Source organism: Salvia hispanica, chromosome 2 (genome assembly GCF_029641045.1).
Source record: "Salvia hispanica isolate PSC_SH4W2 chromosome 2, Shi_PSC_v1, whole genome shotgun sequence".
NCBI lineage: Eukaryota > Viridiplantae > Streptophyta > Magnoliopsida > Lamiales > Lamiaceae > Salvia > Salvia hispanica.
The window spans coordinates 29,821,409-29,847,408 of NC_142693.1; the positions used below are offsets into that span (position 1 = coordinate 29,821,409).

At 35.1% G+C, this 26,000-nt stretch overlaps 4 protein-coding genes across 4 annotated transcripts; 3 read left to right on the top strand and 1 right to left on the bottom strand.

Annotated features, from left to right (window-relative positions):
* The first annotated feature begins 10,687 nt into the window (after positions 1 to 10,687).
* On the top strand, positions 10,688 to 13,609 carry LOC125212870 (7-deoxyloganetic acid glucosyl transferase-like). The gene is made up of 2 exons (XM_048113154.2): positions 10,688 to 11,348; positions 12,520 to 13,609. Exons 1-2 carry the CDS (start codon positions 10,829 to 10,831, stop codon positions 13,473 to 13,475), a joined length of 1,476 nt encoding a protein of 491 aa, XP_047969111.1. The 5' UTR covers positions 10,688 to 10,828; the 3' UTR covers positions 13,476 to 13,609.
* A 673-nt stretch (positions 13,610 to 14,282) lies between these two features.
* Positions 14,283 to 14,942, bottom strand: LOC125201582 (17.8 kDa class I heat shock protein-like). The gene has a single exon (XM_048099755.2). The coding sequence runs from the start codon at positions 14,866 to 14,868 to the stop codon at positions 14,398 to 14,400; it is 471 nt and encodes a 156-aa protein (XP_047955712.1). The 5' UTR covers positions 14,869 to 14,942; the 3' UTR covers positions 14,283 to 14,397.
* A 1,765-nt stretch (positions 14,943 to 16,707) lies between these two features.
* On the top strand, positions 16,708 to 17,487 carry LOC125201765 (18.2 kDa class I heat shock protein-like). Its single transcript, XM_048100006.2, has one exon. The coding sequence runs from the start codon at positions 16,846 to 16,848 to the stop codon at positions 17,314 to 17,316; it is 471 nt and encodes a 156-aa protein (XP_047955963.1). The 5' UTR covers positions 16,708 to 16,845; the 3' UTR covers positions 17,317 to 17,487.
* A 1,976-nt stretch (positions 17,488 to 19,463) lies between these two features.
* Positions 19,464 to 20,215, top strand: LOC125201196 (17.3 kDa class I heat shock protein-like). The gene has a single exon (XM_048099212.2). It carries the CDS (start codon positions 19,572 to 19,574, stop codon positions 20,049 to 20,051), a length of 480 nt encoding a protein of 159 aa, XP_047955169.1. The 5' UTR covers positions 19,464 to 19,571; the 3' UTR covers positions 20,052 to 20,215.
* Positions 20,216 to 26,000: the final 5,785 nt, after the last annotated feature.

Sequence of the window (26,000 nt, forward strand, 5' to 3'; positions counted from 1 at the left end):
CTTGGAATTTATATAAATTAGAGTACATGGTAAAGAGAATGTGAACTCGACTTTTACATTGCAGCGGAAGAGTCAAGAGCAGATGACATCGTGTATGGAGACACGACGCATCCAAGTACTAATATATCGAAGGATCTTCATTTTTCTGTGCTCAACACCGCCCGCCGTCGACTGCTCTGCGACTCGCCGCCGCCTCGCCGGCTAATTCACGGTCGGCGTGATTCTCCCTCAATTACTCTCGACAAGTTACGGAGGAGCTCTCGGCGTTTTCGACTCTCCGCCGTGCGTCGTCGGCCGACCCTTTGACAGCAGCAACCTGCCACTGCTTCCCCTCTTTCGTACTATCCAACTCCGACTCCCTTTCGGGCCAACGTCGGGTCTCCTTTCGCTTTGCGTCGGCAGAAATCTCACCGATGCTGCTTGCGTCGTGAGGCTGGACAGTGCCGCTGCTGTCCGTCACTCCTCAACGCTGCCGTGCGCTGCCTCGCAGTGTGGCCCTCCGTCGCTGCCCCGCGGTGATTTTTGGGGCTCTGTCGTCACTCGGCTTCCGCGGACAGCCTTACGCACTAAGCTAAGTCCTCTATCTCTTTCTTATCCTTTTAAAGCTCGGTCTATTAAGCTTTGAGTTCTTGGACAGTAGCTATGTTGGAGACTTTTGATTATAGTGTTTTAAGTAGGATTGGGTCGATACGATATATCGTATCGAAAACGTTGTATCGTGTATCGTATCGAAAATATCGATATGAAAGAATTTCATAACGTTATCGTATCGAAAGTTTCGATATATCGAACTTTCGATATAAAAAAATTTTATATCGTTATCGTATCGATATTTCGATATATCGTACCGAAATTCAATATATCATTAAATATCGAGATATCGCAATATATCGTTAAATATTCGATATATATCGTATTTTCGATATAAAACGATATATCGCGATATAAGGAAATTCATACCGTTATCGTATCGAAAACTTACGATACGATATCGTATTGTATCGAAAATTACGATATATCGAAAATTCGATAATTTTTCGATATTTTTCAATACGATACGAGCGATATATCATTTGTTCGGTATTTTTCCCCAGCCCTAGTTTTAAGGTTGTGATCTTGGAGAGAAAAATTAGCTCACTGGTATGAGTCTTTACATATATATGCTACGCTATTCCCTATTGACTACTATGTTTTGGCTATGCATTGGCTCATAAAGATCATATCTTTGGCTATTGACCTTATTTGTATGACTTCCTAAGTGATCATGCTTCTATGATTCTAAGTTCTGGAATTTACTCTTGTGACTGTTCTATATGATGCAAAGGGTATGGTGGTGTTTACCTCTTGGAAAGATAAGGAACTGTGGTGAGATTGGGGAGTTCTCCTTGCTGACTTCAAACTCTCCTCCAACTTACTCACTGTTAAACTCTCTCCCTACCCTCTATTCTTTGGCTACTGATTGCGAAGTGTATTTGTGGAGAGAGGATGGAATTGGATGGCTATGTATACGCATATATATATATAGGCAAAAAATCTGCTTGGTTGTTGGGATTTTGGCAGAGGGATTGCAGTTTGTTGGGATTGGGTCTGCCTTAATCTCTGCCAAAGAGGGATCCTGTCCCCTTGGTCTTTGTTGACTGTTTCTATTGTGGTTAAGGAAGTCTGCCCTTTCTTGGCTTCTTACTAGCTGTTGTGACAACTTTTGTAGAGTGTACTCATGGCTTTATTGGAGCTGATTTGGTATCTTGTGAGGACTTAATTGGGTTTCTATTATCTCTTGTCTTCTCCTTGCAGCAAGATCTCTCTTTGTTGATTCTTCAACAACTTTAATTTAAGAGAACTTTGTGTTATTAGGAATTCTAGGTACATGTCTAATAATTATCTTTGTTTCATTGTGGCAGGGGAAGTTGGGGGATGCAGGTGCTGGAAAGAGGTGGCTGACTTGTCCTATTTTGGTAAGGTCTTAGCTTATTTTTGAAAAGCATGGCTGTGTCATAAATGTTAATGGAATGGCTGCGGGTCTTGGTATTAAATGACTTTGTATACTCATTGCAGGTGTTGTTTGAAAAATTCTAGCTAGCTGTACTGGGCCCAATGGCTGGATTCAACATGGGCCAACACTTGTACTTTATCATTATGGACTTGATTGCTTATTTGGATTTGAATTCCTTTGTACTAGACGAAATTCGAAAATTCTCTTGATCGATGTTAAATGTCCAATGCTCCTTTGATCGTCTTAACGATTATGTGTAAAAAAAATTTTGTCTAGCCATTCGGCGTCCCTTTTAGAAGAGCTTAAATGATGTCAAAAAGTCGGGGTGTTACAGGCATGGTCAGGCGGCGCTGCGGCGGATGTGGTCGCCTTGCCCTTGGCCTTGGTGGCCTTGACGCCAGGGGAACGCCGGGATATCGGAGTGCCGAAACTCTCATCCTCGAACACCAGATGGTTGAGTTCCATTGGAGACGCGCCGCTCTCGCTGCTTGTATAATCAGCGAAGGTGCGCTTCGACGCCCTCTTCTTCACCGCCGTCGATTGGGGAATCATACCACCAACGAACTTCTGGTTCTCCTTCAAGATCGCCCAGGACTGGTAGTGTTTGAACTCGCCGTACAATGACGTGTACGATATCACCGCTTTGTCGCGCACATCCGACAGATTCTCGTCGCTGTCCTGCTCCCTCTCGCACTTGTCGTACTCCCCCGCGAACAGATTGACCTGCTTCTTGATTTGATCTCAGTGCTTGCTTAGCTGCTCCCTATGGCGCATGTAGGCGTGGGGCGGCTTGGCCTCGTTGTATTTTTCGGCTATGCGCTCCCAATACACCGTAACCTTCTGGTTGTTGGCGAACATCGGATCTTCTGACACATCAATCCAACATCTTGTCAAGAGGAAGGATTCGTCCGTGCCGTAGTTCGTCCTTCCCGGGGCGTACTCTTCACACTGTCGTTTGCGGCAACTTCTGGGCTCGTGCCTTAGGCCGCCTCTTCTTCGTGGCGGAGCCCGACGCGGCGGCGGCGGCGGATCGGCCGTGAGGAGCAGCGGCGACGGTTGTGCAGTTCGGAGAAGGCTCCATGTCTGACAGCCCATACAAGTCCGTGCTGAACTCGGGATCGTACTAGGCGTTGGTGTCGAATGGCCGATATTCATCGGGTTCTATACCCGACCATCGTGCACCACCGAACATCGGACTATTCAGACTTAAGTAATCTCCGGGATTCATTTTGTTTGAAGTGTAGAATATGTAGTGTGAATTTGAGAGCGAAAGAAGTGAAAAATGAGTGAAAAGAGTGAGAATATATATAGGTTTTGAAAATTAAATAAAATAAAATTAAAAATAAAAAATGCGTCGCATCATCAGCGACGCCACAGACGATGAGCATCGTCCGCGGACGATCGATCGGGTGCGGACGATGGTTAACCTATCATCCACCCCACTGTGGATGCTCTTAGTTGACAAATGACATACGATATGTGTCTTCTGTTGACATGTCCATAACATAGATTGTAGATACAATTGTCAGTTATCAATTTAAGATAGTTTTCAACCGATCATATTTTTTTCAACCCTATATATATATATATATATATATATATATATATATATATATATATATATAGGGGTGTGTTAGGGTCCTTACAGCATCTTAGTGTAAAACACAACACTAATCACAGCCCTTGGATCATTAGATTGGATGGTTGTGATTAGTTACATTATCATACTAAAAATCTACATTATTAGCCAAGGTACATTATTAGACTAGAAATGTACATTGTAAGACTAAAACTGTACATTATTAAACTAAAATGCTACATTATTAGTCTAAAATTCTACATCATTAGATGACACGTGGCATTAATCTAACCGTTAGATCATAAGATCCAATGGACTGCAAGTGTTTTGAGTTTTACTTATACTTAGCGTTCTGACCTGAATACATCCCTATATATATATATAGAGTTGTGATCAATGTCGAACCAATTTTAAAGACCGAACTAGAGACCAAATCTGGGCCATTAGATCTAGTTTTTTTTATGAGATGTGCTGCTGTGAAAAGTTTTTCGGCTTCATTACAAGCCCATTTTACTTCATTATATAGGTTTATTACTTCATTCTGTACTTCAAATGCTTCTACACATACTTCATTCCAATAATTTATTACATTATTCCGTGTGTTTATTAAACCATATTAGCGTCATGGCGTTGGTGATAGATATTGTAGAGAGAAAGAACGGCACGCGACGGCGAAACCACATTTATGTACTGGAATGAAGTAAAAACCTACTAGAATGAAGTAAAAACCTACTAGAATGAAGTAATATATTCTAGAACGAAGTTAAATCTTCGTAACATGTTAGTATGACTTATTTACCTTCAGATGAATTAAAATAGGCTCGTGATGAAGGCGAAAATAATTTATAAATTTCTGTATCTTATCCATAAAAAACTTGATCTAAAAGCCCTAATTTGGTAGGGTTCGGTGGTTCGGTCTTTAAGAGTGGATTTGTGGATAATAGGACTATATATATATATAATATATATATATATATATATATATATATATATATATTTGTAGCATTAAACTCCTTTTACCCCTTTAGATACTATTTCCTTCTTAATCACATCCATTAGATTAGTATGATGGATGGACTAGATGAAGCCTCACAAAATCATCCCGTGTTGCATTATTAGGTTCATTCTGTGCATTTATATGGGTAAAATTGTAAAACAACCATGAATTAAAACGGCAGGAACGAGATTTAAGCAATCCTTCCATATGCTCACTCTCTCTCTCTCACTCCAAACGTCTCTTCCCATCAGCCCACGATTCTCAAATCGTCTCCCTCATTTCAAACTAGGAAAACCCTAACCGCTACTCAAATTGAAGAGACACCACCACTCCCACCGATTTTTCACCGTGAAAGCACCGCCGATCGACGATTCATAGTTCTAATGTGATTCATTCGCCGCGCGATGATAGATTTACAGTCGACAACAAGGCGGGTTTCAAAAGTTCCGATTTTTGGTAAGAGACACTTCTAATCGTCAATTTTCGTCATTAAAACAGTGACGATTTTTTCACACATTTGGTCGACACATTTAATGATTCAATTTTTCGTAATACCCACTGTTAATCGTCTATTTTCACCGCCGACACACAACCTAATCGTCGATTATTGATAGGGTTCATTTTTTTCGTAATACCCACTGTTAATCGCCTATTTTTTCGTAATACCCACTGTAAATCGTAAAATCGTGTTCATTTTTTATAGGGTTCTGTCCATTATTGAAGTTTGTAGTGAATGACTGGTTTCCAATTGTGTATTGGGCGATTTGGTAGATGAAATCGTATCTGGGTTGATTTTTGGTTTGTCTTGCATTTGCCTTTATATTCATTCATGCATTATTTGATGCAATGTGTACATTATTGTAGGTAGTGGTGTGCATTACTTTTTTGTTTGAATCTACATCAGTCGGTTTGATAAAATGCCTTAAAATTGAGTGAAATTTGTATTCATATTTGCATTATTTGTTGCCATTTGTACATTATTGTAGGGAGTGGTGTAAATTATTGTATGGAGTGGTGTACATTATGTTTTTTGTTTTACTTTAAATGCTTCGGTTTTATAAAAGGTCAATGGTTGATAGAATGTAATATTCATTGGTGCATTATTTGCTTACTTTTTTACATTATGCAGTTAGTATTGTGCATTAATGCGATACATTATTGATTTTCAGGTAGCGGCGAAGCAGCCTTGGTTAGATATTGACGAAGCGGTGGATGATGTTCTTCCACTTGCGATTGCGCAAAAGTTCAGGGAGAGGTTGGTTGAGCACAAAGGTCCTATTGCCTCCCGTCTGATTTCTAATAGAGAAAAGGCTATAAAGGAGGCTACTAGGCCTCTTAGACGGTGGAAGGCTTGCGATGAGATGAGACATCATGACTCTAGAAACTGTCCAATGGTTAAAGAGATGGCGAATGAGAAAGAGCTTCATAAGGGCAAGAGGAAATCTTGATGTATCTTGTACCTAAAAACATTATTAGTTCTAGTTTTCGGTTTAATCTTAGTTATCATTTCGTTTCGAATGTGTTATTAATCCTACCACTGTCAACAATTTATGCATAATAATTATACATTTTTAGTCTGTTAATGTACATTATTAGTAACGAAGTTGTACATTATTGTCTACAAGCACTTAACTTTCTGTACTTAAATAAAGGGAGTACTGCACAGAAAATCATTCTTAATGCAAGACTATTGTTCGATAATGCACGTTAACAAAGTAATGGAATAATGATATAAATAAAGGGAGTAATGCACAGAAAATCATTATTAATGCAAGGCTATTGTTCGATAATGCACGTTAACAAAGTGATGGAATAATGGTATAAAAAAGGGAGTAATGCACAGAAAATCATTATTAATGCAAGGCTATTATTCGATAATGCACATTAACTCCCAAAAAATGCAAATTTATTATGCATAAAATGTTCACAGCGCTAGAAATAATAAAACTAAGACAACGAAACAAATAATAAAACTAATTTTTTAGGTACAAAACACATCAAGCTTTCCTCTTGCCTTTACTAAACTCTTTCTCCTTCGCCATCTCTTTAAGCATTGGACAGTTTCTAGAGTCGTGATGTCCCAACTCATCGCACGCCTTACAACGTCTAAGAGGCCTACTAGCCTCCTTTACAGCCTTTTCTCTCTTTGAAATCAGTTGGCTCGCGGAGCTGCTAGCATGACCCTTGGTCTTTACAACATCCAGAGGATGGACCTCTACTACTTCAGGCCTTGGCATTCCATAAAACTCTTCAATCATGCGCCTCTTTTCAAAGGCCGACGTTGGAGGAGTTCCAGCTTGAAGAGAATTAACAAGTTCTTCCAAACCACCTACGAATGCACGAAGCACGTCAATGTCCGTCTCAAACCGTCGAATAAAACCGTAGAAAAGCGATATCCCTTGATTTGAAACAGTATAACGAACACTATACATAAATAAAAGCATATCAGAATTTATTTTCATTATATGATATCAACCACACATTACATATAAGAAATAATGCATTATACACTGTTATCCGTACATTATATAAATCCAAAATTACAACACAGCAGAGGCGAGAAAAAAAAAAAACACTAAACCCTAATACATGAGACTTGTCGCCTAAGCAAAATACTAAACCACATCCACCAATTACTGCTAAAGCCTACTGGACTAACTTCTTCCATTGTTGAACAACACGAATTCGATAATATGGCACGATACGGGGCTGCTCCAATCCAGAAAAGACTACTATTCGTACATCATAACACAGCAGTCGAGAAAACAAAATAAACACTAAACCCTAAACCACATCCACCAATTACTGGTAAAGCCTACCGGATAGTTTCAAGTTACATAAACCTTCTTCCATTGTTAACGTCAATTATGGAACTAGTACCAATTAACAGATACAGAAAATCAAAAAGGGTTGCATTAATATGTGTGATATGGAAATTAATGAAACGTTGATACAATAATCAAATACTTTTCGACAAATTTACCTTCTTCCATAGTTGAATCATAAGCTTCGTCCATTGTTGAAGAACCACCTTCTTCCATTGTAGTAAAGATAATCTTCCCGGAACTCTCCAAAAAATAATTCTACAAGTTTCACACGATCGCACTATTTGTTAAGACCAGAATTTTCGAGAATGAAGAATGATGAAAGAGAATGGAGAATGGAGAACGATGAAAGAGAAGAGACAATTCTGTACTATGAATGAAAAAAACCGCTGCAAGATATTGTGAGGGAGAGAATCATGGACTTATCATAACCGACGTCAATGCATATCCCCTAAACGCCCTTCTATAGTTTTTTAATGAATAAAAATGATTATATCAGGAACTAATTTCAGCCTTTAGATCTTAATAATGGATGGGATATATATATATATAGGGAGGTGATCAATTGCTAACTAATTAGCAATCCAAAATTGAGACCAATTTTTAACCATTAGATTAGAAGATCTTGTGGTTGATATAATGTCAAGTGTAATATATTTTAAATTTAAATAATTATTAATTAAATTAAAAGGGTATTAATGTCAAATCCTATATGTAGTAATTATAACTAACTACTTTCTCTCTCCTCAAAATCATCTCAAATCTTTAAATTTACGTAACTCTCTCAATTTAAATTATTTTTTCGCAAAAAATATATCAAATTAAAGATAATTTAATAAGGATTCCAACGAGATCTCAGTATATTGTAGGCAAAATCTCAATATTATGCATGTCCAATCTCAATAAAAATGTGTTAGATATTTTCTTGTCCTTGTGTTGATATTCTAATGTCATATTGTTGATATTTGTAATACACAATGTTGATATAAAAAAACATCCACGAAAATTATCATATGATAACATAATGACGATATTACCCTTAGGTTATCACATAAATATGAGTTATGATATGATCGCACCCCTATATATATATATATATATATAGGGATGTACTAGTATAACAACTAATTTTAAAGTTACAACGTACATCCAACCACGTGCTGCCATGTGGCACGAAAAATGCAATATTGTATACAGAAAAATGCAATACACATTTGTAGAAGCTATAAATGAATTTCGGCGGATTGCACTTTTGTTATATGCAGATTGCATTTTTTATCATTGAGTTTTGCATTTTTGATATTGACTGTTTAATTTGCATTTTATATATGGACGAATTGCATTTTTATATGTGAAAATGCAAAACTTAACAATAAAAAATGCAATTTATGTGAAAATGCAAAACTCAACACTATAAAATGCAATTTACATACAACTAAAATGCAATCTGCGAAAATGCATATACAACTAGATTGCATTTTTGTGTTTAAAATATTGCATGTTTTGTGCCATATGGCAGCACCAGATTGGATGTACGTTGTGACTCTAAATAAGGGGGCACCCTAGTGCTCTCCTGTATATATATATATAGGATTGTGTTAAAATGACAACACCTCTTAAAGTAACACCATACCACCATTCCTAGCCAATCATTTGTACATGTGGACGAATAATAAGCTGCCATGTGGCAATTATAAAAATTGCTCAAGGGTAAATTTTCACGGACTGCAATATCCAATACACTAGACTGCAATTTTTCCCGACTGCAATATCCAATACGCTAGACTGCAATCTATAGATTGCAGTCTAGCGTTTATACTATTGCAGTTTAGCATATATAATATTGCAGTCTAGCGTGGTGTCACAGTGTCATTTTAAGAGTGTTGTTATTTTAACGCACCCCTATATATATATATATATATATATATATATATATATATATATATAAGAATATTTTAAACCATATATTAAGTGCAAACCCTATAGTATGCAATAACGACAATATCGTAATAGTATTAACTACTCCCTTTGTTCCATTAAAAATGAAACGTTTTTCTTTTTGGGTTGTCTCATTAATAATGAAACGTTTCTTAAAATAGAAACAACATCATCTATATTTTTTTTTCTCTCTTACTTTATTCTCTCTTCAATAATTTACAAAACGACATTATATAAAATTTCGTGTATGTATGATATTTAGTGAGTGGGATATGTTACGCATCTAGTGAGTGCACATGTGCGATTCAGTTTCATTTGATTTTCGTGTCACAAACTAAATGTTTGATATTTAGTGAGTGGGATGGATAGAGTATTATGATACGCATCTATTGAGTGTCACATGTGCGATTCAGTTTCATTTGATTTCAATCACAAGCCAGTTCCTTCGGAAAAGAAAACACTAATGTACTTTAATTTCAAATTAATGTAGGGTCTCCATTTTGTTTTTATTATTTTATCACTTTCGATATGGTTAGTTTACAATCATTTACGGTTAAATTTTAAAATGTACTATCTGTCTCATTTAAATGTTTTTGTTTTTGTTTTATAATTTGGACATTCCACTTTTTTGAATAGCTCATTTTGATGGGTCATTTTATTTTGAAATAGTTCGTTGGCTTCAACTTAATCCAACTATTCTTATATTGAATAAAAACGAAAAAAGTAAGACCCCGTTAGGGAACATGGAATTTGGAACGTGGAAGTGGAATTAGAATTAGAATTAGAATTAGAATTGGAGTATTCAAATCCAAATCTAATGATATTAATTTGAATTCTATATCTAAAGTAGATAAATTCTAAATAGTTTTTAATTGTATGCTTTCCCCTCATATCAGGGGCGGATCCAGGAATATAAATGGACAGGGGGAAAACTATATGTAAGGAAAATTTGAAAATTTGAGAAATGGCAAATAAAAAGAAATTTTTAAAAAAAACACAAAATTAACAAAATAGCATATGTTAAAAATATTCGAGGAGGGGCATTTGCCCCACATTATATCAAGGTGAATCCGCCCCTGCCTCATATATCTATCGCTTGCACGCGCTCACACACACGTACACATACAAACACACTATGCATGCATGCAATGTGTATTATGTGTGTTGTGTGCGTGCACACAAATTCTTCAAATTCAATTTTATAGTATCGATTACTGTATTTACCTACGATTTAATTTCTATTCAATTTCATAGAATTATAGTAATTCTAATTTCATGCTCCAAATAAACTCTAAAAAATTTTAAATCGCCGGACATTATTTCATGAATTAGATTGCAAAAGCATATAAGTGTACGAGATTCCCTCGTACAAAAGTCCAATATCTACCTAGAAAAAAAGAGCCATTTATTGAGATCTACAAATATATTCCCAACTCCAATAGTATCACTTAATTTAATCAAGCATACACTTCTTGCCTAAGACAAAACATAACAGTATGTTGAAGCAAGAAACCACCGCTACGCCGCCGCCGCATATTCTGCTCTTCCCTGTCCCACTGCAAGGCCATGTGAACTCCATGCTCAACCTGGCGGAGATCCTCTGCCTCTCCGGCCTCCACGTCACCATCCTCCTCTCCGATCACACCCACGGCCGCCTCCTCCGCCACGCCAGCCTCGACTCCCGATTCTCCCGCTACGCCGCCGCCTTCCGCGTCGCCACCATCTCCGACGGCCTCCCCGACGACCACCCCCGCTCCGGCCACCGAATTCTCGACATCGTGCTCAGCCTCAAGGAGGTGGGCGGGCCGCAGTTCCGCAGCCTCATGGAGTCGAGCGACGGCGGCGGTAGGCGGCGCGTGAGCTGCCTGATCATGGACGGGGTGTTCAGCTTCGCTATACCGGTGGCGGAAGAGATGGGGATTCCGTTTGTGTATTTCCGGACGATCAGCGCCTGCTCTTTTTGGCCGTATTTCTGCATTCAAGAGATCATCGACGCCGGCGAAGTTCCTTTGAAAGGTATATTCTTACGTATTTATTCATTACTATTTTGTTTATTATGTTTTGTTTAAATATTTTATTGAAGCGGCGATAACTGTAAAGTAACGCTCCAAAAAATATAATGTCATCAAATAATCAAATGGAAAAAAATATTATTCAAAGAATTACCACAAAATACAATAAACTAAACATCTTTAGCTATAGATCCATTAATTATCTCTAAGTTAGGTCTAAATTTGAAATCATTAGCATAAAAAGACAACATCACAGCCAAATAAATTCGGTACTATAAAGAAGTTAGCAAAAACTAGAATTACAATCTATAATTACGAGCAAAAAGATTAATGAAAAAGAATACCTATGTATCATGATTAGTAGTACTACTATTATTTTTCATTAAACATTTATCAAAGATTCAAAATTCCGTTTGAATTTCAATTTTGCAACGTACTTCACTTCACTAGGAGGAGCATACCCCCTAAAATTTTCCCTTATATAACTATAATACTCCCTCCGTCTCAAGTTACTTGAGTCGTATTCCATTTTAAATTGTCTTAAGTTACTTGAGTTGAGTCATTTCTTTTTTTGGCTAAAAACAAAACATCTGATCACACTTACTTTATTCATTCTTTTACTTTATCCTCTCTCATCTCTCTTACTTTATTCTCTCTTTTACTTTATTTGATTTACTAAACACAACTTTCTTAAATCTAGTGCCGAAAAGAAACACCTCAAGTAACGTGGGACGGAGGGAGTAAAAGTATTAATTTATTATTTCTCATACTTAATGGAGTATATATTAATTCATTCTCTTATTTTCTCCTTATTTATTTTACTTAACTCAACACAATTTTTTATCGCAAAAATATGTTCCGCGTGGGATAAAGGAAACTACGAAATAGTAAATCACTCATGCACACTAAATACCTTTACCAATAAATCAATTAATTTTGCTCAAAGTTAGGTCTAAATTTGCAATCGACATAAAACGACCACGTTATTAGTCTAACAAACTCAATAGCATAGTGAAGTTCACAAAAACTAGATCTCAGAGTTACACACTAGGAAAAAACACTTAATCAAGGAAAAAGAATGCTTCTATATATATATCATATTTAATATACCATGTCTCATTAAACACAATCTATTGATAACCTAACCCTCCAAACTATTGATGAATCTAATTCAGATAAAAATGAAGACAAATTGACATTCTGGAAAAGGAAAGAGATGGACTTAATGGTCACAAGCGTCCCGGGAATGGAGAACCTTCTCCGGCGACGCGACATCCCGGCCTTCTGCAGAGTCGAAGACATCAACGATGCCGGCTTCCAATCCATCAAAACAGAGACCAAAAGAACAGCTCAAGCCACCGCTCTCATACTCAACACATTCGAAGATTTAGAAGGTCCAATCCTCGATCAAATCCGCAAACACATCCCCAATCTCTACTCCATCGGCCCCTTACACTCCCATTTAAAAGCATTATTAAAGGAAAAAGAAATCGAATCATCTCATCATTCTAGCAGCTTCTGGAAGGAAGACAACTCCTGCATTGCCTGGTTAGATTCTCACCCTCCCAATTCTGTGATATATGTTAGCTTTGGGAGTATCACAATGTTGACAAAAGATGAATTGTTGGAGTTTTGGTATGGTTTGGTTAATAGTGGGTATAGATTCTTGTGGGTGGTTAGACCGGATTCGGTTATCGGGGATGGAAACGAGATCCCAGTTGAACTCGAGGAAGGTACGAGGCTGAGAGGGTTGATGGTGGAGTGGGTCCCACAAGAGCTAGTTCTAGGACATGAGTCGGTTGGGGCATTTTTTACGCACAGTGGATGGAACTCGACTCTGGAAGGTATAGTGATTGGGGTCCCGATGCTATGCTGGCCTTATTTTGCGGACCAGACGACGAATAGTAGGTTTGTGAGTGAGGTGTGGGGGATTGGATTGGACATGAAGGATAGTTGTGATAGGGTGGTGATTGAGAGGATGGTTAGGGAGGTGATGGGTGTTAGGAGAGATGAGTTGTTGGAGAAGGCTTGTGGTGTGGCGAATTTGGCTAAGAAGGCTATTTGTGAAGGGGGGTCTTCGTATATGAATTTGAATCGATTGATTGAGTTCTTGAAGTCTACGGTTTTATGAAGGTTTTAATCAATTTAATTCATCATCTATGTGTTGGATGATCATGGAAAGGTGGAAACGAATTGTCGTGTATGTTGTTATTCATAAGTAGCAATTTGGATGGATCAAATTAAATAAGATTGCTTTGTTAACAATGTGCTTCATGGCGAATAAGCATACAAATTTAGAAGGAGTGGAATTAGTAGAAGTGAATAAGCGAGACGTAAATAAAGTTATTTCATTTTAATGATATGTAAAATTGTAATTTTATAAATCAAAATAAAAAATCTCAAACCACATCGTTTGTCATCGTCTTTTCTTTTTCTTCTAAAATGAATTCTGCAAATTTGGTAATAGTCAATAAATTTCCAATTGGTTGAAAATTTCCAAGAAATCTCAAAATTATGTCAAATTCTATTCTATTTAGCACCATAAAGTTGATATTAGCTGCTTGTCATGATTTTTTTTTAATTGTTCTGCGATAAAAAAAATTTCAATTTTGGCAATTATCACAAAATAGAAAGTCCAGTAATCTATGTATCTTAACATAGCACATACTACGTGTCTCAATCTGATGATTCGATTTTATGCAATTTTAATATAAAATAAAATTCTAGTGGTCCATATGTCATGAATTATTCAGGGTGGAACATACATATATATTAAATTGATGATATAAGTAGTTTAGATGCAGACTATTAATGCCATTAATTTGTTAGCCGGAAAACCTAAAAATTTCGTTAAACTGACTAGACCTTCAACTTTTAAAATAAGTAAATAGTTGGAAGTAATTTTTACTACTGGTATAAATTTCGAGTAGAAGTAAGATTAAAAAAAAAAAAATTTATTAACATCTCACACATACAAAATCAAGCATAGATTACACAATTACACAATTTATTACATCGTCGATGAAATCAGAAATTCTTGTGATATTATTCACTTAACCAGAGATATCAATGGCCTTAACATCAGGTTTCTTGACTTGCTCCTTGGGCACGGTCACCGTCAGCACGCCATTCTCCATCGCAGCCTTCACTTGCTCCAGCTTGGCATTCTCCGGCAGCCTAAAGCGGCGGAGGAACTTGCCGCTGCTCCTCTCCACGCGGTGCCACTTGTCGTTCTTCTCCTCCTGCTCCTTGCTTCTCTCTCCACTGATTTGCAAAATGCAACCATCTTCAACCTCAACCTTAACTTCCTCTTTCTTCAATCCGGGAACATCAACTTTGAAGAGATGGGCCTCCGGCGTCTCCTTCCAGTCGATACGGGCGTTGGCCACCGCGCTGGTTTCACGGGCGGAGGAGGGGAGGTTGGTTGAGAGAGGAAAGCCTTGGAAGGGATCCCACACATCGAGGGAGAATGGGTCGAACACGTTGCTGCGGCGGTTGCCGAAGAAGCTTGGGATCAGAGACATTTTTGAAGAATTGATTGTTGGATTTGATTGTCAAATATTTTATCGGAATTTGATGATAGTCTTTGACAAGTGAGCATTTCATTTATAGCAGCTAGTGCTGATTCTAGTAAATTCTAGTAATATCTACGAATTGCGAATTTTATCTGTTTAGATCCGGAGATTCTGGACAATTCTCGTACGTTCTGTTCATAGTTACTATTACAAAATCGGCTTTCTTATCAGCGTATTTAATTTTAGACCATGAAGAGTAAGGCCCATTTGAGCCCATCTTTAATTTATTTCATTTTTTAACAGTGTAAATTGTCCTATTATTTCAACCGTGTCACTCTCACATTAGGGTCTGGTTGTTTATTTCCCATATTAGGAGTCCCAATTAATTTTTTAAGTGAACTATATAAATAGTATTTATCCGTTCATAAAATATAGATTAATTGGTATATGACATGAATTTTAATGTAGAATTGGTAAAGTAAGAGAGATGAGGAGAAAAAGTAGGTAAAGTACGAGAGATAGGGAGAAAAAGTGAGTAAAATATAAGAGAGGGAAGAAAAAGTGGGAAAAGTATGAGAAATAAACTTTTCATTTTAAGAAAGTGATATATTTTTTGTGGACGTCCCAAAATGGCAAAAGTGATCTATTATTTGTGAACGGAGGGAGTAATATAAATAGTACTTCCTCCATCCATAAAGATTGTCTCATTTTGACCAAGCATAGGTTTTTAGAAATAATGAAAAGTGAGTTAAAAAAATTAGTGAAATGTGAGTCCTACTTTTACATATTAGTTTTATAGTAATTAAATGTGAGTCGAAATGAGTTAGTGGAATATGAGGTCCACTACCAAAAATGGTAAAAAGTGAAATGGGACAAACTTTGTGGTACGGACGGAAATAGAAAAATGGAACAATCTTTGTGGGACGGAGGAAGTATTTGATCTTCTGCTTACGCACAAAAATTACATGATTTTTTTGTTTTATATCATTTTTGGTAACTCGTGACACAAATAACCCTAGATACCAAACATGTGATTCTTTGAGTTGACTAAAGGGTATATCTAGAAATTTCAATTATAAGTACCAAAAATATAATTTCTTTATTTTTTCCTTTCTTCTTTCTTTTTACTTCTTAGTTTTTATTTCCAATTCTTTCTTTTTTCTTCGGTTTATTTCTTTTTTAGTATTTTATATATACACCTAATTGACATTCATAATATAAATTAAGGAAAAAATACCAAATTAAATTAATTACTTAAACTAAATTAAATTAATTGAATATTTTTAATTTAATTGCTGTATACCCCCTCCGTCCCATAATAATTAGCACTCTTTTCCATTTCGGTCCGTCCCACAATAATTGTCACACTTCATTTTTATTAGCAGATCTCTCATTCAACTAACTCTATATTAGTTATTAATAAAATAAAATAATAAGTAAATTATTATTATAATTCAATATTATATGATTTATTATAAACGTATACGACAATTGCTTCCATAGTTTTCGACAATAACAATTAATTTGCTTTGCAAACCGATCATCATAAACACAACAAGAGAAAGAAAACATATATTCATATAAATCAATTTAAAAATTAGAATTTTAAGAGAATATAAAAAAAAATGACTATTATATTAGTTAAACCCGAATGAACCTAAAATTTGCAATATTCAGCAACTTACAAAAAAAATCTGAAAGTCCCGAATAATGCTAAAAGCTTAAAATAGTTATGTGTTATCGAGTTGGAAATATTTAAGTAAATTACGTATATGAATAAATAGATGCATCTGGAAAGCGACTGGCTAAATCATGAGTTCATCATTTTCAGCCCAACCTCGACTCTTCTAGAATCACCAGAATTCTCTCCTCGCGCTGTAAATTATCCTCCTCCTTCTCCCAATTCCCCATCCAACAATTCGAGTGATACAAAATTCCTCATCAATCAAACATTTGCACACATAAACTCTCTGATTAGAGGCGAAAATGTCTCTGATTCCGAGCTTCTTTGGCAATCGCCGCAGCAACGTGTTCGACCCATTCTCCCTCGATGTGTGGGATCCCTTCCAAGGCTTTCCTCTCTCCACCAACTTCCCCTCCTCCGCCCGTGAAACCAGCGCGGTGGCCAACGCCCGCATCGACTGGAAGGAGACGCCGGAGGCTCATCTCTTCAAGGTTGATGTTCCCGGATTGAAGAAGGAAGAAGTGAAGGTTGAGGTTGAAGATGGTGGCATTCTGCAAATCAGTGGAGAGAGAAGCAAAGAGCAGGAGGAGAAGAATGACAAGTGGCACCGTATTGAGAGGAGCAGCGGCAAGTTCTGCCGCCGCTTTAGGCTGCCGGAGAATGCCAAGCTGGAGCAGGTGAAGGCGGCCATGGAGAATGGGGTGCTCACGGTGACTGTGCCTAAAGAGGAAGTCAAGAAGCCTGAAGTTAAGGCCATTGATATCTCTGGTTAAGTGAAAACTTTGGTGGCCAAGTCTTTCTTGATTTTCAGTTTGTGAAGATTGATTTTATTGTGTGGGTGTGGTTTTTTTTAATTTCCGGACACTGTAATGTAAACTATCATCAAAATGTTGTATAAGATCGTTAAATAAACAGTGTGTTTTGATTTATTGTTTGAACATTTATCCTCAGCAACATCCAATACATGTTCTAAATTTATAAGTAGTCATCGTCTAAACTAGATCGCATGCTTCAGTTAGCAACATAAAAAGTTTGTTTGCTCAATTTCAAACTTGCATCAACCTCATTGGTACTTATCAGATTAGAGGTGGAGTAAGATGAAATTATTTTATTTTTTGGGACAGTCTAAAAACACTAATCGGATTATAATTTTTAGCTTAAATAAGATAATATACTATACAACTTTTCTCAATTAGGAGGAATCTGACCTTACAATCTATTCCTGAATAATCCAACATGGAGATCATAGTAAAACATAACATTAAACAAGATTCATTTCAGGACCATACAGGATCAAGGCAGATTCATTTTAAATCAAATAAGATTAGTACTCAAGAGTATTATTATTCCTCCGTTTTTTTATAATTGAGTTATTTTTCTATTATTTAAAATAGTCATTTTCATATACAGAAATAATTAACTCACATTTTCTTTCCTATTTCATTCTTTCTCACTTTCCAATATTAATTTTCTCTATTTTTTCTATCTTTCTTTATTACCTATCCACTTAACATATTAAAACATCCATTTTTAAATTTTATCCTAAAAAGAAGTGTCTTACGTATTAAAAAAAATAGAGGGAGTAAAAACCAACAGATATTAGAACAATTTTGTATGTATAATCCGCTACTCGATTAAATTAAAAATTAAAAACCAACAGATATTTAAAAGTTTAATGTTTCTCTTTTCGTTTATCTCGCGTTATCTTGCTCATTAGTCTGTGTGTTTCTTTAAAAACAAAATTAGCTATTGAATTTTATCTTGAACTTAACTCGCCCATTACAGTATCGACTAGCAAAGTTTACTTTAAAAGGCGAAATTTGAATTGAACATTTCATTACTCAAGACAGACTAAGTTCGGGTTAGCTAATGTTTTGTTAAAATTAATAAAATATATAGATATACACTATTTCTATCCAGAATAATAATCTTATTTTTATATTTTAATCATTCAAAAAAATTAGTATACTTTCTTCGTTCATAAAAAATAGTAGTAACTATTTTCATTTTAGTTGAATCATTAAAATTATGCATTTTCTATATATGGAAAAAAAATTCTCTAAAATGAAGTAAGACTCATTCTCGGTTCTCCATTGACAATACTTCAATCACATTTTTTTTTTCTTTCCTTATATTTCTCATTGAAAGTTCATAGTATTTTAATGGAAACTGTGAATAGTCATAAGAGAGGAATACATATAATACTTCCTCCATCCCTTATTACGTGCCCTAATTTTTCAGTTTGGTATGTTCCTTATTATTTGGCTCACTTTATATTTACTCGTATTTTTATAATGGACTTCATATTCCACTAACTCAATTCCACTTACTTTTTATTTTGTAAAAGTAGGACTCACATAACATTAACTTTTCATTTTCTTTTAAACTCCTCCGTCCCATTTTAACAGTCTAAGTTGAATTGTGCATAGATTTTAATAATGTAAAGAGCATTGGTGAAAAAAGATAGTGGAATGTGGATCTTATCTTTATGTATTAGTTTTATAATAAAATAAATAATATGAAGTTAATGGAATATGGGATTGATTATCCTTTATGGAACATTTTAACTAGGACTCTTAGTATAAAATAGACTAAAATAGATAATCGAAACTGCTAAAGTGGGATGGAAGAGGTATTTCTTAAAATCCATTCGACGTGACACATGTTCAAATATATGCAAGACATAAGATTATTACTCCATAATTGAATACCCCCTACTTTGGATGCTACAATTTGGGCTGTTTTAAAATGGGCCGTTAATTAATTGACAAGCCCAAATTTATAATACAATCCTAACTAATAGAGGAGCAACCAGAGACGTGTAGAAAGTGGGCGCAGAATCTAGAATCTACCATTTCTATCAACAGAGAAATCCAGAATCCACGCGAAACCAACTGATTTATCCCCAAATTACTATAAATTCTCCTCACTTATTCCGTTTCCTCATCAAAACATCTCCAGTCTTAAAGTATAAGCTCTCAGCAATCAAAATAATCGCACGCATTAATTTATCCGATTAGAAGCAAAAATGTCTCTGATCCCAAGCTTCTTCGGGCGCCGCAGCAGCAACGTGTTCGACCCATTCTCCCTCGATGTTTGGGATCCTTTTCAGGACTTTCCTCTCTCCTCCGCCGTCGCTAACTTCCCTTCCTCTGCCCGAGAAACCAGCGCGGTGGCCAACGCCCGCATTGACTGGAAAGAGACGCCGGAGGCTCATCTCTTCAAAGTTGATGTTCCCGGATTGAAGAAGGAAGAAGTTAAGGTTGAGGTTGAAGATGGTGGCATTCTGCAAATCAGTGGAGAGAGAAGCAAAGAGCAAGAGGAGAAGAATGACAAGTGGCACCGTGTGGAAAGGAGCAGTGGCAAGTTCTGCCGCCGCTTTAGGCTGCCGGAGAATGCGAAGCTGGAGCAGGTGAAGGCGGCCATGGAGAATGGGGTGCTGACAGTGACAGTGCCAAAGGAAGAAGTGAAGAAACCGGAAGTGAAGGCTATTGATATCTCTGGTTAAGCTGAAAATTTGGTGCCTGAGTCTTTTTTGAGTCTTTGTGTGGAGATTGGTGTTTGTTTATGTTTCTATTTGAATATGGTGTATAATGTAATGTAAAATATCGACAAGAAGTTATGTAAGATTGATAATTGATAAATAAAGGAGTCTTTCATTTGGTGTTCGAATTTGTGTCTGCCAAATAAGTTCATTTATAAGTAATTTTAATAAGTGATTATTGGTTCATTTTATTTTATTGTGAGTGTGAAATAGAAATGATACATATTTTTTAAGTAGGCGATCCACTCAAACACAGTACTTATTGAGTTCACAATAAGTATTTTGTCTAACTTGGAAGTTTGTTTGTCAAGAACTTCGAACAAATTTGATGTTGGATAATAATTTGAGGATAAAACACTGTACATCCTCTAATAAGTGATGTCTCTTCATTATTTAATAAGTACTCTTAGTTCTCTATAACAGACTTTTGTTGGGTTAATATTTTCTTCTTATTTTCTTTTATCTCGCTCCTAACTCATCGATTATAACTCCATAGTGTTACCTAAACAACTATTTTTGAAATAGAAAATTTATTTTGAATACTTTTCATTATACAAAGCAATTCCTAGTTGGATAACACTATGGACCGATGTAGCAGTATTAGCGAAGATATTAAGAATTTGGGCACTCGTATGTTTGGGCCAATATCTATTAGTAGCTGAGCCCAAATATTTAAGATTCATCTAGCAAATGAAGCCCTCGGATATTTAAATAGACAAACTTATAAATATCACAGGATTTTAACGTGCCACTGATAAAGTAAGAGAGATACGAAGAAAACTAGTATAAATAGTATAAATGGATTGTATAATTTATTAAAAGTTTTTCATATTTAGACTTGGTTTAATTTTGGAAGACGGAGAAAAATGATATTGTCTATTTATTAAGGACATAAAGAGTATAATTTATGCAATATTTAATTTTTTTTTTAAAAATACTACTCTCCAATCTCATAAAAATATATGCACTTTCTATTTTCGTCCGTCCTATAAAAATATGTGCATTCTCCTAATTTTTTTTACTTTACCGTTTCTTTCTCCTCTTCTCTCTTATTTTATCAATTTTTATCTTAATTTCGGTGTCATTCTCATTCCCATAGTTTTATAAGACGGAGTGATAGGGACCTGATATTCTATTTTATTCCGGAAGGGAGCTGATATTCTCTTCGTATATTTATTTAGTTTATTTATGTTTTAGTATTATTTAGATTCTATGATTTTATTTACTTTCCCTAGTAGTTAGGATTTGATTTGCTTTTGATTTACTTCCCTAGTTTATAGGAGATCTTTTTGTACCACACATATGCTAAATATGTGTGAAGTCTATTATTATTATCAAGCAGAATAAATTAAATTAATATTTATCATTCTCTCAAACACGATTTTTCCCTCTTGGAGAAAACCGATATCTCCCTCAGTCTCTCTCAAATTCACGCAAATCACCCTTTTCTTCAAGATAGGCAATTAAAGCCTATCAAATTGGTGCTTTTATTAGGTTCTCATCCTCCTATTGATTTCTACTACCATGTCCGTCTTGCTGTCAAACTCTCCTCCAGACTCTCCTCCTCGGTTTTCTGGTGTTAACCTCGTGAGATGGATTTTGGATGTCCAGGAGTATTTTGACTATCATTTGTTTTCTGATACTGATCGTTTGTTTTCTGTGAGGTTATTTTTTGACCATCCAGCATCTGTATGGCTCCACGAGTATCGACGCTCGAATCTTAATTGCTCATGGCAAGAATTTCTGGATGCTGTTTATCATAACTTTGATGAGGATGCCATTTATTTCGCCGAGACGAATAAACTTCTCAACAAAATTTCGGAGGCAGTTGCATATTTAGCAAAAAAAGAGGCCATGGCTAAAAAGGAGGCCACATATGATTCTGTCGCCGAGACTACTGCAAAAAATGACGATGTGTCAACAACAAATGTCAAGTCTGATCTCGTCATCAACGAGACGGAAAAAGATGACGACGAATCGCCTCAAGCGTTGAATGAGGCAATGGCTTTGGTGGAAACCAAATGTCCTCCACAATCTCATAGCCCAAAAATCAATGTTGTCATCATTGGTTATGTCACTGAAATCGCTGAAGAGATCTCATGCCCGAAGACGGTTTCTCCATCATTCGTTGAGGTCACAAGCAATACAATTTTGCTTGAAGATCTAAACAATGACAACGAGATGGAAGATTATTTTTCCGACTTCAACCTTGAGGGCAAGATGGTTTTCAACAGTGGGGGAGTTGACAGGGACCTGATATTCTATTTTATTCTGGAAGGGAGCTGGTATTCTCTCCGTATATTTATTTAGTTTATTTATGTTTTAGTATTATTTAGTTTCTATGATTTTATTTACTTTCCCTAGTAGTTAGGATTTGATTTGCTTTTGATTTACTTCCCTAGTTTATAGGATGTGTGAAGTCTTTTATTATTATCAAGCAGAATGAATTAAATTAATATTTATCATTCTCTCAAACACGGTTTCTCCCTCTTGGAGAAAACCGATATCTCCCCCAGTCTCTCTCAAATTCAGGCCAATCACCATTTTCTTCAAGATAGGCAATTAAAGCAGATAATAATAAAAGTTATTATTAACTTTAATAATAACTTGATAGAACCTATAAAATTGAAGCCTATAAAAGTTAATAAAATAGAATCTAAACCGGGGAATTAGCAATAATTTAATTCCTCTCGATGAAAGCACCAATTGATGAAACCTTGTTCTATCGAATTAGAGCACGAATGTTTGAAGAACGAGATAAAGGAAAAGATAAACCCTAGTTTAGATGCTAGGGGGCAATTTTCACCAGAACCGGGGAATGAGAACAAGTAATTAACTTTATTTCTCAATAATTGAAAATACAATAGAATTCTATTATATAGAATTCTAAACTCTAACATAGTCTTGCTAATCAAGAAAGATGATTAAAATAAAAGATTGCAAAAGACATAGAAAATAACTAAAGATAACTAACTAAAGTAAAGATACTCTTTGTCATCTAAATTCATGAAAGATATATTGGAAATGATTTTCGGCCATATTTTCTGAATCGAGGACCCTATCACGGAGGGAGTATAAAAAAGTAATTACTGCATTCTTGAAGCTAAATGTACGTAGCCCATTGAAATTACCTTACTCAATAGCTTTAAAATAATGAAATGGAGAAAAAAATACCGCATGACAGATGTGATAAGATTTTCCTGAGGCACAGCATAAATAATTAGGATACTGAGAATCTGCTTATATTAAACATGATTCATTGATTTGAAAAGAAATTGGAGTACGTAGTACTCCCTCCGTCCCGGCTAAGATGACACATTGCTTAGCCGGCACGGAGTTTTAGAAGTTATTGGTTAAAGTGTTTAATTGAAGAGAGAGAAGGTGAGTGTAAGTATTAAAGTAGAGAGATAAAGAAAGATTTATATTTTAATAGGAGTGAGAAAAGTGGTTGAGTGTATTAATTGGAGAAAGCAAGTTACCAAAAAAGGAAATGTGTCATCTTAGTTGGAACAAACTAAAAAGGAAAACGTGTCATCTTAAGCGGGACGGAGGGAGCAGTTTTGTTCAAAATAAATGAACTAGACCTTTACATCTGTGATCTGTTCATACTTCATAGGAAATGACCAAAACACTATTGACTGCATCTGCGCGCATATGCTTGAATTGACTCTATATTGCCGCTGGAATATTTTTTTTTCAGTACGTACGTACAGAGTATTTAATAAATTAAATGTTAAAAATAAAATAATAAAAAAGTAATTGAATTTTTTTCATTTCAAGAAATTTCTTTATAGTTGAGTTCTATATACAATATTAATTAATAAGTAATAATTAATTTACTTTTTTTTTCTCCTTCATCCTCTCTTTTTAATTTTTATCTTAACTTTATTCAATTTTAGATTTTTTTTTCTCTATTTGTTTTCCTTTTACTCCCTCCGTCCCAGGAAATTAATTAACTTTATTCAATTTTAGATTTTATTTTATCTATTTGTTTTTCTTTACTTCCTTCGTCCCACAAAATTTATCATTTTAATTATATTTTTGTTCGTCCTTAAAAATTTGTCACCTTTTACTTAAATCATTTTTGGTAATGGACTCTATAAAAGTGAACTCAAATGTCACCAACTCTTTTAACTCACTTTCTTTTACATTTCGTAAAATCCTTGTCGGATTAAATGGTGACGAATTATTAGAGACGGAGTGAATACTACTTTATCTGCTTTATTACCTATTAGTACTACACACTAAATATTCTGTTATTAAATTTCTTACGAAACAATTCTAAAGGAGCAAATAGTAATAAAGTAAAGGAAAGTAAAATAAGAGAAATTAAATAGTGGAATATGTTTAATTTCCTAGAAAAGAAATGATCCTATTGTAATGTACAATAACAGTGACAGTAAGAGCTAGGCCTGTCAAAATGGATATCGGGTATTGGATATCCGATATCCAAACCCGAAAAAGTTGGATAATTGGATACCCGAAATCTGATTTTTCGGGTATCGGATCGGAATCGGGTAGTGAGAATTTTGGATTATCGGGTATCGGGTTATCCGATATCCGATCGAGTACACCCGAATTATCCGATTTATCCGATTTATTTTCTAAAATTAATAAATTATATTTTTATTATAACTAAATGTAATTTAACTTCTTAACTATAATTTAATTAATACTTAATAGTTAGCATATAAGATATGTAATTTAATTTTTTAATTAAATTTTAATTTCATTGACTTGTGATATTTATAATTTTGAATTTTTTGATGATATTATTGTTAGATCTTGATTCTTATGAATTATTGAATTTTGATATTTATAAAGGATAAATGTTTGAACTTATGAATTTTGATGGTTATTGACTTATTATGGATGGATAAAAAAATTTAATATGTATAACTTATGAATTTTGTATTTTTCAAAGTTTGTAGTTATTTTCTTTTAAATTCGAACTACTACAAGAATTTTGTATTCCTAAAAGTTTGTAGTTATTTTCTCTTTAATTCGAGCTACTATAAGAATTTTGTATTTCTAAAAGTTTGTAGTTATTTTTACTTGGATATTAGTACTTCAAGTTTATATTAAATTTGAATTAAATAATATTAAATAAATTCTAAAAGTTTGTAGTTAATTTTTTTTAAAAAAAAATTCAAAATCACAATTGGGACTGGATACCCGATTTTTCGGGACTGGATACCCGAGTCGGGTATTTGGGTACCCGAAATCAAATTCGGGTCGGGTATCGGGTATCTAGTGGCATTCTAAGTGAAACATTTCTTGTTTGACATTAAGATTTTATGTAATGTTGTTTTATGAGTAAATGTCAAAGAATAAAGGAATAAAGTAAAACAATGATGTTTCTATTTTAAAAAAATATGTCATTTAGAGTGCATTGCATTATGTTTTTTTGACCTCATTATTATTTTTTTTCAATTATCAATTTTGTAGGAGTAGTACACTATTGAGGTATTTTCATCTGAAAAAACTTGGAAATAGTAAAAACAGTATTTCGATTGATATTACCTCATAGTTGACGGACCTCAAATGATATTTTAAAAGTTAAAGGATTTAAAATAATAGTTTGACAAAGTTTGTGGACAAAAAAAAGGGCAAGAACTCGTGTACTAATAGATCTCATGTATCGAATCGACTCACTCTAGCCTAACCTTATAAGTCTTGAAGCTCTGCAGCTTATTTTCCATCCTCTTCAATAGCAATGTGTTTTAATCCTAATAGAAACATTTTAGATGCCGAAATCGAAAATGACAAGCCTCTTCGCGATTGGAAACTGCCTCCTTTCTCACCCCCATTTGCCAATCAGTATAAGCCACGTAGTTGTTTCAATCCTTCCCCGCTTTATACAATCAAAACCTATGAGAAAAAAATCTCCTTACCTGGAGAATATTCAACAAT

Coding starts and splice junctions, on each gene's coding strand:
- LOC125212870 (XM_048113154.2), top strand. CDS start 10,829: ATGTTGAAGCAAGAAACCACCGCTACGCCGCCGCCGCATATTCTGCTC. Junction 11,349..12,519: donor CGGCGAAGTTCCTTTGAAAG/GTATATTCTTAC, acceptor AATCTAATTCAG/ATAAAAATGAAGACAAATTG.
- LOC125201582 (XM_048099755.2), bottom strand. CDS start 14,868: ATGTCTCTGATCCCAAGCTTCTTCGGCAACCGCCGCAGCAACGTGTTC.
- LOC125201765 (XM_048100006.2), top strand. CDS start 16,846: ATGTCTCTGATTCCGAGCTTCTTTGGCAATCGCCGCAGCAACGTGTTC.
- LOC125201196 (XM_048099212.2), top strand. CDS start 19,572: ATGTCTCTGATCCCAAGCTTCTTCGGGCGCCGCAGCAGCAACGTGTTC.